This window comes from Ambystoma mexicanum, chromosome 7p, assembly GCF_040938575.1.
Source record: "Ambystoma mexicanum isolate Mex_15411 chromosome 7p, UKY_AmexF1_1, whole genome shotgun sequence".
NCBI lineage: Eukaryota > Metazoa > Chordata > Amphibia > Caudata > Ambystomatidae > Ambystoma > Ambystoma mexicanum.
Window position 1 is genome coordinate 147,310,138 of NC_090939.1, and position 14,561 is coordinate 147,324,698.

Here is a 14,561-nt window from a genome sequence, read left to right on the forward strand (position 1 = left end):
CCACACTGATGCAGAGGTCCAGAAGGGCACATTTGAGCAGAGGTACAGAAACACCTATTGATGCAGGGGGCACTGAAAGTCACGTTTATGCAAGGGGTACATAAAGTCACATTGATGCAGGGTGCACAGAAAGTCACACTGATGCAGAGGGTACAGAACGTCAAATTGATGCACAGGTAGAGAATGTCACATTGGGACAGAAATCCAGAAGGACACTTTGGTGCAGAGGTATAGAAAGTCACATTGATGCAGGGGGACAGAAAGTCACATTAATGCAGAGGTACAGAAAGTCACATTGATGCAGTTGGTCAGAATGTCACATTAATGCAGAGGTGCATATACACACATTGATGCACAGGATACACAAAGTCACATTAATGCAGAGGTACAGAAAGTCACATTGATGGAGATGTACAGAAAGTGACATTGATGAAGAGGTACAGAAACACATATTGATGCATGGGGCACTGAAAGTCACGTTTATGCAAGGGGTACATAAAGTCACATTGATGAAGGGTGCACAGAAAGTCACACTGATGCAGAGGGTACAGAACGTCAAATTGATGGACAGGTAGAGAATGTCACATTGGGACAGAAATCCAGAAGGACACTTTGGTGCAGAGGTATAGAAAGTCACATTGATACAGGGGGACAGAAAGTCACATTAATGCAGAGGTACAGAAAGTCACATTAATGCAGGGAGCAGAGAAAGTCACATTGATGCAGAGGGTACAGAACGTCAAATTGATGCAGAGGTAGAGAATGTCACATTGGGACAGAAATCCAGAAGGACACTTTGGTGCAGAGGTATAGAAAGTCACATTGATGCAGGGGGACAGAAAGTCACATTTATGCAGAGGTACAGAAAGTCACATTGATGCAGTTGGTCAGAATGTCACATTAATGCAGAGGTGCATATACACACATTGATGCACAGGATACACAAAGTCACATTAATGCAGAGGTGCAGAAAGTCACATTGATGGAGATGTACAGAAAGTGACATTGATGAAGAGGTACAGAAACACATATTGATGCATGGGGTATAGAAAGTCACATTATTGCAGACGTACAGAATGTCACATTGGGACAGAAATCTGGAAAGACACTTTGGTGCAAAGGTACAGAAAGTCAAATTTCTGCAGGGGGGCAGAAAGTTACATTAATGCAGCGATACAGTAAGTCACACTGATGTAGTTGTTCAGAAAGTCACATTAATGCCCAGGCACACAATTTGCCAAAGCTAGCTGCCTCTGTGGGGGGAGCAGAAGCAGTTCATCATGAATCGCTTCCACAATGGCAAGGTTGATTGCCCACATAATTGTGACTGCAGGGGCAGTCTCAGCCATTCCCAACCTGTAGCGATCCTAATGAGCAAAGCTTTTTGTACATGCTGGTCAGCGTGGGCAGTGCGGAACATGCAGCCTGTTTGAGTTGTGTTGGCTTGTTCCACCATGCATCTTGATGGCCATGCATGTTTGGGTGCCAGTTCAGTGGTGCAACAGGGACGGGACGGCTGAGCCACTATACATTTCTATTGGAACGTGCACATCACTGATTGGCTACAAAAATGCTTTGAATGAGGGAAGTAACTAGTGATGAAGACCTGCTCTCAACAGCTGCATGTTTTGTAATAGTTTCCCACCAGCCAATCAGAATCTGACCATGGATGCATTGCTAGCTAGCTCAATTCAAGTTAATCATATTGATGTCACACCATTTTACCCATGAAATAGCATTGGCAACCTACCTTGGCAAAAATATGGAGTTTCTTGTACCTTATTTTAGGTTGCAAGCAGCAGTGGAAGGTTTATGTTCCCACTGAGCCTGTTGTATTGGAATTAATGAACATTCTGTGGGGTGGATCAGGAGATAATTGGTCTGAGCCCTCGTTGGATGCCCAAGACTTCAGCTGAGATCCTCCAGCTGGGATCCTCCAGCTGGAATCCTCCAGCCGAGATCCTCCAGCCGAGATCCTCCAGCTGAGATTGTCCAGATGAGATACTTTAGCTGAGATCCTCCAGCTGAGATCCTCCAGCTCAGATCCTCCAGCTGAGATCCTCCAGATGAGATCCTCCAGCCGAGATCCTCCAGCTGAGATTGTCCAGATGAGAGCCTTCAGCTGAGATCCTCCAGCTGAGATCCTTCAGCTCAGATCCTCCATCTCAGATCCTCCAGCTGAGATCCTCCAGCTGAGATCCTCCAGCTGAGATCCTCTGGCTGAGATCCTTCAGGTGAGATCCTCCAGCTGAGATCCTCTAGATGAGATCCTCCAGCTGAGATCCTTCAGCTGAGATCGTCCAGATGAAATCCTTCAGCTGAGATCCTTTAGCTGAGATCCTCCAGCTGAGAGCCTCCGGCTGAGATCCTCCAGCTGGTTCATTAATGCGATGATAGCATTGACTCTGAAAATCAAGAGGCTGCAATCAATCTGACGGGAAGCAAATCTTAGTTTTTACACCTAGACCTCAGCTTGTGGATATCACAGGTGGTAGTCTGGGTTGAGATGCTTGATTTAAGAGACGATTGGCTGAGGTTGGCTCGAGGGGTGGATGATCTTTGTAGGTGGGTTATTTCCTTTTTATATAAATACTTGATTTAGTTGAGTCGAGTCATACAAAATATAGAAGGACTTTTTAAAAAAAAAACACTGTGTACAACACTGAGGAAATTTCACGAAATGTCCGTATGTTCCACTCGTACAACTGGTCAGAATCCTTTTTGTTTCACTCATTAGGCTCTTCAAAGGGACAAGATGAGCGAAGCATACAGCGAAGTTGCCATAAAGGAAGTAAGTACATCCCGCGGAACAGAAGGCCTGCTCAGATCCAAGAGGCGCAATATTGTATAGCAATGGCATATGTAGGGGCAGGTCCTTGAATGTGTTCAATTGTTAAGCATCCTTCAGACAGATACCGAACCGTATGTAACGAACATGCAGTTCATGAAAGCTCAATGCATTTATTTATTTATTTCTATAATTCCGTAACATTTAGTAGCTCTTTGATGACAGATCCTCGAGATCTTTAGGTTGACTCTCTGAAACGATGAACTCCGCTTTATCTCTTAAATGCCTCTGCTCCAAACTTCAGCTCCATCTCTGAAACGTTGATGTTCCTCCAGTTATCCACGATGACCGGATTCACAAGAACTTACCATTTAATTTTCAGGACCTTTAAGGGATCCGGGTCTTCGTATCACAGATATTGATCCCGCCCTCTTCTTAGTGCGACAGACCTGCCAACACTGCTCTTCCCTTTACCACTCCCTGTTTTAAGGGGCTGCTGCCCAAGCTGGCTTGGTCTCTGTTCCCATCCTCACTGGCCATCCTCAACCCAGTTTTTTTCTTGTTTTGAATTTTTTGGTCACATTCCTGGTGCCGCTCTTCCAGACTGCCTCCATCTTTTTTTCCCTGTTCTGCTTCTGGGATTGTCCTCTCATGGGGCACATCCCTGCTACCTCTGCCTGTTCTCTTTGCATGAGGGACACATCAGTGATTCCTGGCCTTTTCTGTGTCCCCAAGTTTTTTGCTCCCCCTACCAACCACTTAATGGCCTGGCCGAATCCCATTCTATACGTACGGGGGCGAAGGGAGACAGAATGTGGTATACTGGCCACAATAACCTGACCCAATCTCCCTTCATGACCTACTGGCTCAGTCTATGAGATGTTAGAGTTCACATTTCGGGACACCTTCATTGTGGTCTTGGGGCACCACAGAGGATCTGGACAAAGTCTGAGAGCTCCCATCTACCAGTTCCCTTACTGGATGTGCTGAGTCTCAAGCATGCATAAAGATCCACTGCCCGCTCCAACACTCATCATCCAGCCATTGATAATACTGGCTCATAAGGAACCCTGTTCATTTGCACCTGGAATCGCCGTCCCGACCTTTGGAATAGTTGGTCTTCCTTGGAACACTCGTCCCTGCACAGTACTGATGATCCCTGTGGAACTACCATTTCCCCTTGTGCAACTTATGTGAACCTGTGCACTAGCACAGTATCCTGAGCCTGTAAAATGCCTCCTCCTGAGCTTCTTGCCTATACCCCTCGAAAATCAGTGCGCTACTCCCCTCGTGAGCCTGTGCTCTGTCCATTTTCTGAAAAACTGTATAGAGTCCACCATCAGCCACATGCTTGATGGCCCCAAAAAAACAGCAATGCTTGCCTCCATTCTGTATGTATTCCATTCTTGGCACAAAAGGCCTAAAGGCTGAATTACATACAATAACATCATTCATTTAAGTGGTAGCCGTCTGCCCTGCAAACTACAAAGTCCTTTCTTGAAGCACTCCAAAACTGAGGGACACTTTAGAAGATGACACAGGTTGATCGCTTGCAATACCCACCAGAAGAGCAAATCATCGAGAAGAGGCCAACATGAAAGCAAGTCCTGGTTTCTGGCAAATGCTTAGAATTGGAACCTCTGTAGGAACCAAGCCATCCAGAAAGAAGCATGAGCCTCAGTGGGCAATTCGTGTCGACATCCAGCTCAGGAACATTTCCCCTAGAGATACAGGGATCTCAGCCCACCGATGGCGCTGTCAACCATAAGTGAGGTCTTATTTTGGATGCTCACCTTTCCAAGGAACCCGGTGTAGGTTGGACAACATGGCAGCTGCATGCTTTGAACCCCTTCTCTAGGTCTGAAGCCAAGCTGCATTTCTTCATTCTGTTAATGGTTTGCAGATCTGCCGATCCGCTACTTAGCAATTCCAGTCAGTTGAGCAGTGCAGGGGGTCCTGGGGTAAAGGTAATGAAGGCCACTCTGCAGAGTGCCATTACTGTATGTGTGTAGACTACGCGGGTGCAGGTGATCCTTTGCCATAGTCATAAGTATGGGCAATCCCCAACAAGTCTTGAAAAACAAGATTGGTTAAAGACTGAACCATAGCAAAGTGGGCACTGCATCATTCTGGTATCTTTACCAAGACACTAACTATCCAAGGGTATCAGAAACTGGAATGGCACTGGTGGCAGACTATGTTTCCGCTACATCAAAACGCACAGATGTAGTGTGTCATTTTCTGAGACTCTAGAGAAAACAGACATAAATCTGAGTCATGGGTGTGACGATTCATGAGTGTTTGTCACTTCTTCCCAGGCTAGGGAGGTGAGGGCACTACCCGATAGCCCCCCTGGGGGTAGTAAAAAGTGTGAGGAACTCTCAGGGAGAGACTCCCCTCAAGGAGCTTAGGACCCCCGTTCCGTGAAGGAATTCCCTAAACCCTTTTCCCTTAAGACCAAATCCCTGGTAGAAACCTCTGAAAAAATGACTATCTGTTATGGTAAGGTTTCTTCTCTCTTTGATACTCATATCAATATAACCCAGATGTAGAAGAGCCAAGGAGGTTTGCTAATTAATAACATTCCAGCAGCTTACTATAGATCATTCCAACAACTGACCATAGTGCTGGGAAGAGTTGGCTTCAAGGAGGCATAAAGATCACCTCAATACAGAAAGTAAAGAAGGACTTTGTCTGTACGCTGGGGAGTACCCAGCCACAGGAAATAAAAACTGAGAAGGGACTGAAGATACAGAGAAGCTGGCAAGGAGCCAGCAAAGCCCAGGAAATTCAAATACAAGAACTTTTCAGCCGTGCAGAGAAGCTGGTCCTCAGAAGAGAGCATGCAGAAGAGTGGAACCAGCAGGAGAATTTCGTGAGCCGGCAGGGAGCCAATTTACTCAAGAGCTGTGGAAGTCGAGGTGGTGGTATGATCTCTGGGAGCAGGACTGTTCGGTCCAACAATGATGCTGAGACCGCCAGCCCCAGGCCTCCACAGAGCTGTGAAGCCGAGCCATAAGGAACCAAAGAGCAGACCACCCCAGACCCCGGAAAGAACCTGACACGTGTTACCAAAACAAACCAGGTACGGGAAACTGCAGGAGATTCGGGTGGGGTCCAGGAAGAGGTACAGAGAGTGTAAGTTGCATTGGGAGTAATCTCCCTCGTTACAGTAGTTATACCCCAAGATTCAAGAGTCAAGAAAGCCTCAGGAGTAACCCTCCTCATCACAGTGGTGATACCCAGAAAATCAAGAGTCAAGAAAGTCTTGGGAGTAATCGCCCTCATCACAGTAGTGATACCCAGAGAACCAAGAGTCAAGAAAGCCTTGGGAGGGATCTCCCTCGTCACAGTATTGATATCCAGAGAACCAAGAGTCAAGAAAGCCTTAGGACTTATCTACCTTTAACAATCGAGAAAGACTCAAGAATAATCTTCTTTATCATGGTAGTAATGCCCAACGAATCAAAAGTCAAGAGACTCTCAAGAGTGACTTCCCTTGTCTCAATAGTGATATTGAAAGGTTTAAGAAACAAGAGTACATGGGGAGGGACCTTCCTTGTCACATTGATCATTCAGAAAGCTCCAAAGAGGAGAACAGACACCCAGAGTTGTTTGGAGCTGGTCTTCAGAATGTCAAGAGACAGGAAAGAATTATTAGAACTTTAAAACACATTTTCAGAAGTACTTGCGAAGAAGTGACAAGACTTTTAAGGACTATTATCAAAGAATATTCCCAGACAGCACTTAAAGCTGTGCGAGATAGGTAGAAGAAGGCAGTCATTCTCCTGATCCTACTCTCTTTGGTAAATCAGAGCGTGTACCATCCTTTCGCTGTCTGACGTATTTTCGATGGATTTTGTTGCTGAAAACAGTCCATTGAAAAAACACATCTAAATGTATATGGGGACTGGGTAAGGATATAAAAGGGATGGGGACAGGGTTGGGGTAAGAACATAGGGTAATGGGGGTTTAGTGGGGGAACCCCAAATAAAAAAGAAATACATTTCAAGTCGTTTTTTTGATGGCAAAAAATTAATCGAAAAAAAACAAACACTGATAAAATGACATAGAACCGAATCAGAGACTAAAGCAAAAGACTGATAGGGAAAAGATAAAGATGGTGGCAGTTTACTAGGAGAAGGGAGCAATTATCCTGGGCTGATGTTCCTGTACATGCTAAACCTTTTGTTTGTAGATGAGTGGCAGGGTTAGAGTAGGTTTTGGACAGAGGACGGACACTTTTTGTTTGGACAATCACCTTGACAATCAGCACCCGAGTTATAGTAGATTTGGCAGAGATAACCCTCTAGAGCTAAGGAGAGGTAGGACCTGTTTTCTTGTTGTTTAAAATAAAACTCTTTGAGAAATATCATTCCTTCATCCGGCACCTTACTCCACCTTGCCACATGGACTTAACTCTGCAACTTTTGTACAAACAGTTCAACTTGATTGATTGATTGTTTATTTGTTTTGCGCTTATACACAAGTGTTTCAAAGCACAACCATGCATGGGAGAGGAAGAAATAGGGAAGACAAGGACAAATGGTCTTACTAGGCATGGTACATTCAGATTAAGCAGGTGAACGGAAAGGGAAGTGTGTGGGGTGGGGGGCAATACGGACAAGTGCACTCAGTCCTGTCAGAACATAGGTTAAGTTCAAGGAAATACCCCTCTCATGGGTTGTAACCAAAGTGCAGTAGTGCTTCGGCCAGTGTAAAGGCCCAGGGCATTTGCAGGAGACTGCTTGGGACCAGTCAGCGAAACTAAGCAGAAGGAGAGGAGAAAGGTGGTTAGCAAGGGAGAGGGAGAGAAAACGAGGAGGCGAAGAGCAAAGTCTTGAGGAGTTTCTGCAATTTAAGAGATCCGTATTAAGACGGAGAGGCTGTTCCAGAGGTTGGCACCTGCAGAGGATAAGGATCTTCCCCCAAGTCTCTGCTTGGAGAAGCGACTCACCCACAAATAGAAGGAGATAGTGGAGTCGAAGATAACCCCCAGGTTTCTTGCCTCATTGGTAGGTGGAGGCACAGGGCCAAAGGAAGCTGACCAGATAGAAAGAGGGAAGGCAGGAGCAGGGGTCAGGATGAGGACAATCTCTGTCTTACTGGCATTGAGGCAGAGGTTGTTTGCAGCACACCACGACTGAATTGCTGCCAGACAATCAGGTATGAGTGAGGAAGAGGCAGAGGGTAGCCTGAAGGAGAGCTGCGTGTCATCCACGTAACACTGCAAGTTGGAGGTGAAGGTGGCTATCATAGGGGCCAGTTGGGGCCATGTAGCCCTTGAAAAACCAGGGGGATAGGTTAGATGCCTGGGGACACCGCAAGTAGATAGTGATAGGGGAGAGGAAGGACCCAAGTTCCACCTGAGATGGGCGATCGGAGAGAAAGGAGATTAGCCACGTCAGGGCCTGATCAGTGATGCCCAGGGTATCACAGAGACATGTGATCAGGGTGTTGTGGTTCACTGCATCGATGGCAGAGGAGAGGTAGAGTAGAATGAGGACAGAGGGAGAGTTAGAATCAAGATTCGAGAGAAGATCTTCATGGGTGTTCAGAAGAGCAGTTTCTGTGCCTTTGGATGCTCTAAAACCAGACTGGTGGTTGTGGAAGCAGCCAACATTCAGTGTGGAGGGTGAGCTCGGAAATAGCCAACTTCTCCAGGAGTTTGCCCAGGAAGGGAGTGATAGAGATCGGGCGCTAGTTTTCCAGAATAGATGAGTCAGCAGAAGGTTGTTTGAGGAGAGGGTGCACAAGGGAGTGCTTAAGAACCATGAGGCAACATTCCAGTGGTGAAGGAGAGGTTGCAGAGGCCGGGCAAGGCTGGGGTGAGAGAGTCAATGTTGTCCTTGATCGTTTTGGAGGGACAGGGGTCCACCTGTTTAGAGAAGGCTTTCATAGACTGGACTTGTCTAGTGACCTCCTCAGGTGTGACAGGAGAGAGAGAAGAGAGAAGAAGGAGGGGTGCAGGTGGCCAAGGGTGGTGCTAGAGATGTTGGTGCATGAGGTGGTGAGAAAGAGAGATAGAGAGAGGATTGGATATCCTGTGTTTTTAAGGGGAAAAAACTTGCATCAAAGATGTGTAAACACAATGCACAATTATGCTCCACCTGCACCCAGAAATCGCCCTTAAGAATAATAAGAACACAATGCCAACCTCTTCCCATGGTCAAGAAACAGAGCTATGTTTGTTCCTATGGCTTTAGGGGGTAAAAAGAAGGCCAGGTGATCTAGTCTAAGTGAGCATTGCTAAAGTATCTAGCATCTTCACCCAGTATAGCGCTAAAGATAAATCATTCTACCGCTGAATCCCTGCAGACTACATTGCACTGGCATCCCTACACCACACATAATGAATCCAGAAGGTGGATATCATGACGACATACACAGATCTGCAGCGTTGCGGAATGAGACCAGCTAAGCCCCCTCTGTTCTGCAGTTTTCCCAGCCTACTGCAGGACAGACACTATACCGTCTACAACTCTGCCCACTGCTTACACTATCATTGCCTATCTCTTGCTAATTTGACTTCCAGAAACATTTCTGGGGGCTGTTTTCATGCACTAGCCACCTTTTTGTGTCAGGCATCACTCAACCAAAAATATAATCTTGTGAGTGCTTATTCTAGAACTTAAAGGGGGGAAACTACACCGGGAAGGGACTGTGGAGCAGATAAGGCAGTGTGCACATTGATATGGCTTTAATCCCGCAACCCGACTTCTATTAAACCCTAACTGGTGGAACCTAGGATCATAAAAGAGGGTTGTCATTACATGCACCTATACCTGCTATGGGTTGTCTTACTGATGGTAGAGTTATCGGACAGTATTTTTAGATGGAAAAGTTCCGTGACAGTGATGTCTGCTGATTTCACATTGCCTGGAAGCGCCTAGGAGACTCCCAAAAGCCATTCCTGCTGCCTCACTATTGTCAATGTCCCCGGAAAAGCTGAGCAGATGCAGACTGCTAGCCAAATTTCAGACTTTTGAACCACGTGACCTCTAAGTGGGCCTTGGCAAACCCTTGGTACACCTGTTCTTCTTTTCTCTTGTCTGGAATAATTCTGGGAGCACCCAGAAACAGGATGAACACCCATCATGAGGTTCCACATGCAAATGTCAATCATTCTTTTCCACCTGGGAGGAGCTCCTACAGGGGCTTCCGTTGGCGGCCTTCTGTAAACCAAGGCCCCTCCTTCGCTCATTTGAGGTGCCTCTGGTTAATATACCTTAGGTGAAGCAGTACACCCTACCCCCCCCCCCCAAGAAGCAGGGCGGTATTGCGGCATTTGGGTTAGCAAGCGTGCCTTATGGCCGCCTGGTCGGTACTCGCCTTCAGAGAATTGGAGGGCTTTGCAACTTCTGATGTGGTCAACTGTACTTCTCACAAGCAATGTGCGGTATATAAAAAGCAGAGGGGCCCAAGCTGGGTGGCTTCCGTGTGCAGAACCGCTGACCACATACGTGAGAAGAAGGTCCACTCGGTGTCTAGAGCAGAGGCAATCTTTGTAGCATGTGTCGTGGTGTTGCTCTGTGGGCTTTTGCACAACACGACTTCCTCAGTCAATGATTATGAAATAAGAGGCTGAACGAGGCCTCTGGAGGCTTCTAGCAATGGGCACTCAATTGGGAGGGCGGGAGTTTGGGGTGGGAGGGTCATCTAGTTATCCCTGTGGTATCACCTCCTTTCAACCTCTGTTGATTTCCTCCTTCCAACCTCTGCCATTTCCTCCACCCAAGCCCTGCCATTTCCACCTTTCAACCTCTACTGTTCTCCTTCCACCACTTTTTTATTATTATTATTATTATTATTATTATTATTATTATTATTATTATTAGCCCGGCCATAGCTTCAGGAAGCAACATATTGTTTTACAATCATAGGGGGGAGAACAAGGTCAGGGAGCAGAGAAACAAGTGAGTGGGGATCCAACAACAAGGGAGGGAGAGCAATTGTGGTGGCCAAGAGCAGCTTAAGGCCACCTATTTACCACTTTTTACTGATCCTGTTGTAATTTCTTCAGAATGTAAATTATTGCATGTAATGTTTGTACTTTTAGAATATGCTCCCCACAGAGAACTGCACCCGTCACACCCACCCAAATGCCAGAGAGAGAATGTAAATGCACCTGTGCAAGCACATGAGGAGCACGGCAAAGTGTAGTGAGCACTGCTGTGCTGCAAAAGCTCTTTATTCATTCATTCATTCATTCATTCTTTCATGCATAGTCGTGAGCTGAAAACATTTCCTTAGATAGTGTGCCTAAGAGATACAGGTAGGGTGTGAGGGTGGCGAAGGTTGCAGGAATGGGTAGGGGCTCGTGGAGCCCTGTAGTGGCAGGAGAGAAGTAGGACTGAGTGCAGCAATCCTCGATTGGCAAGATGTTTTTTGAAGAGTAGCGCCTTCAAGCCTTTCTGATATCTAGAATGGAGGACACACACCAGGGGCATCACCCTATACCAGACATGCATAATATTAAGAGGACTTTTTCAAAACCTACTCCAGTGAGGAATTCTGAAAAGCCAACATATAGGTGCAGTCAGTTTCATATTAAAGGTCGTTGGCCAAACTCTCAATGGTAGCGTAGCTGAGCATTTAGGCTGAGACTCGCACGGAAGGAGGCTTGATGTGAAGTACAGCAAACGAGCAAACTCTGTTAAGGAACAAAGCTCACCACAGGTGAGTACAAAACGATACTATTAATTAACACAGTCAAACCCACACAGTACTAGTAAGCAAAGTCACTATAAAACAATATAGACCACAGGGTGGTAATACCAAATGGGTTACCTGCCACTTTGGAATGCAACACAGCTAGTCACGTGCATATACACAATAAATAGCTGAAGTGAGGGGGATGGATAAAATGGTTACGACAAATTGTGTAGGCCTTAAAATGGCCAGCGTAGAGGATTCTAAGATGGCCATGTGGCTGTGAACACCGTGACCGCGGTACTCCCGACCCACAGGGCTGCAAAACGCTGAATAATTAATATTGAAGCCCTCCCCAGGCTCCAAAAGCACGGCAAGAAGCACAGGGTTCCACCCGACAACAGAGTATGTCCCTGCGCCCCCTGTTGGAAAACATCAACCGCTGTGAACTACGGAAGCAGCCTGCGTGGACACCACGCACCAACGACACCGCGCAGCAGACCCGGTGGCCAGGCCAGCCAACCTCCCAGCATTCTGAAGAGCGTGGAACTATTGCACATAAAAGGCCAGAAGGGGAAGGAGATACGAGGGCGAGCGAAGCAGATCCTTGCCACCCCTAAATGTTGGAGGGCTGTGGCCGGCACAACACTGATCAGCATCACGGATAACCCGCAACCGCAGAGCTGAGGGGCCCGAAGCAAGGAGGAGCATGCAGGCCACCCAAGAGACTGGCAGGAACTGAGCGGATCAGCGGCGGTGCTGGACGGCCATTCTTGCGCTCTGAATAGAGCAAAGCCACAGTGAGGAGGGGGGCCCATTGAGGAAAGGGAAGCTGGAGAGAGGTATAGGGAGCGCCTCCAAAGCCCTTCTTTCCAACCTGAACGAACACAGAGGGCGGATCTAAGCCCTTGCAGGAGCGTGTCCAACGGGCTGAATTCCCACCAGTGAATCTAGAGGGAGCAAACCCATTACAGTGGGGCCACGGAGTGGTGTTCGACCTGGCAACCCGGGGGTTCTGAGCATCCGGCGCCCGTGCATGACAGAGGGGGGGCCCTCTGAACCCCCTGCCCGCCAGACTCAAGAAAGTAGAGCCCTCCAGGGGCTGGAAGAGGCTTCTGACTTGCCCGTCCAACCCTCCCAACGAGAGTGCGGACGGGCACTGGGGGAGACACGGGCACAGCCTTGGACCTAACCCGCCAGCCGCTACACTACGCTCCAACTCTCCAACTAGGAAACCGGCCCCGGCACCTACTAGACACCCAGGGTGAAATAAACCAATGGCATGGAATGAGGGGAGGCCCGTGGCAAGCTCCCACATCCAAAAGGCACCAAGGTAAAAATAAGGCGAGCAGATCCGTCCCTGCCCCGGGGCTACAGCCTCTGCACCGGAGCAACACACCAAGGAGATCCAACGGCAGCACCGCTCAAACTCCCCGCCGGAGGACGTCCCACAACAGGCAAGGTGACAACCTACACTGAGGACTCCCTGACGACACTGGAAACAGCTCCACAGAGCCCAAAAGCACCAACCCGTATCCCCTCGAAGCGAGGAACGCACCAACCCCAGAAGTGCCAACCCAAACCCCCACGAAGCGAGGAACGCGCCAACCCAACTCTGATCAGGTGGACCCACAGCTAGTGGTACACCTGCCCCTTAGGATTTAAAAAAACAGAAGTAAAGAGATCCCAGCTGTGGAAAAAACTACCAGAAAGGCCCAGGAAGGCGCCCTAGCCAGGATATGGGCCAAAGAAGCGGACCCCACAGGGAGACACCGCACAACAGATTGGCCCTCAGACTCCAGGGAGGATCCTTCATATGAGGAACAGGATAGACCACCCTCAAACAATTCTTCAGTGAGTTTGGAGATAAGATCACCTCAGCGGTGCAGAAACAAATGGATACACTGAGGGAAGATCTGGCGGAGGGTCTACAGGAAATAAAGAGAGACATTAATAAAATGGAGGAGAGAGCAGACACGAATGAAAGAGCAATACAGGAACCAACGGAGTACGCAAGTCCCCCATGTTGTACGCGATTCACTTAGCACCTTTCCTAGCCACAGTAAGAGCCAGTGAGGACATACCGGGAATCACGCAACCAGAGCTTTCCCTGGGGACTATGGAAATGGAGCTTAAACAATTCGGGGCCGTGGCCGGCCTAAAAATAAATGCGAGTAAATAGGAGATCCTAAATCTCACTCTCACCAACAAGGTCGTTCAAGAATTTAAAAGGGCCTCTCCATATAGATGGTTGGAACACTCCATAACCTATCTGGGGATTAAGTTGACCAAATCAGTGGAGCAGCTATTTCAAGCAAACTACCCGCCCCTGGAGAAGCCTAAAACCAAAATGGTAGACTGGGGCCCCTTATCCATAACATGGCAAGGTGGCCTAAATGTCCTAAAAATGGTGTTACTACAACAATTACTATACTATTTCTCGTCACTCCCTGTCCACGTCCTGCCGGCTTGGTTCAGATCCATCCATAAAATAATATGTAATTTCGTAAGGAACAACAGACCTCCGAGAGTGGCCGCTAAACTTATGAGATTGCCCACGTTAAAGGGGGGTTTGGGGGAACCCGACTTTAGGGCGTACTACTTGGCTGCCCAGATGAGGGTCGTTAGGGACTGGCAAAAGGATGACTGGGGGAAGATTTGGAGTCCAATGGACCGAGCAGTTGCAAGGGCAGATCTGGAGGGAGTACTCTGGAAACCCAAAGGGGACAGGCCACCTCAAATATATAGTAGCACCACCCTCTCAGTGGTGGGAGATTCATGGGAAGACGCGGCGAAGCAAGCACACATCACCTCATATCCATCCCCAAAACTGCCACTTTCGAAGCCTGGAGAAAAGGGGTTGCCTTAAGATAAGAGACATGATGGAGGGGAATCAGGTCAAACATTTCGATCAATATAAGTCAGATTTTACCCTGGGAGAGAGGGAGATATATAGCTAAGTCCAACTCAGGCACTGGTTGTTCCATCCCACAATGAAAAAAGCACTGATACGGCAACTAACCCCCTTCGAAAGATACCTAAACATGGATGCGGGCGACAGACTGGTGGTGGCGACCATATACACACAACTGAAAGCGGGCGAGGAGCCCCCCCACCCAAG

The 14,561-nt window shown here is 47.8% G+C and overlaps 1 protein-coding gene across 5 annotated transcripts in view; it reads left to right on the forward strand.

Moving 5' to 3' along the window:
- Positions 1 to 14,561, forward strand: part of CD247 (CD247 molecule) — a 385,722-nt gene that overhangs the window by 290,241 nt on the left and 80,920 nt on the right. For all 5 annotated transcript variants that reach the window (XM_069635938.1, XM_069635936.1, XM_069635937.1 and 2 more), the window contains exon 6: positions 2,738 to 2,791. In XM_069635938.1, coding sequence (XP_069492039.1) covers positions 2,738 to 2,791 — 54 coding nt within the window. The remainder of the gene's footprint in view (positions 1 to 2,737; positions 2,792 to 14,561) is intronic.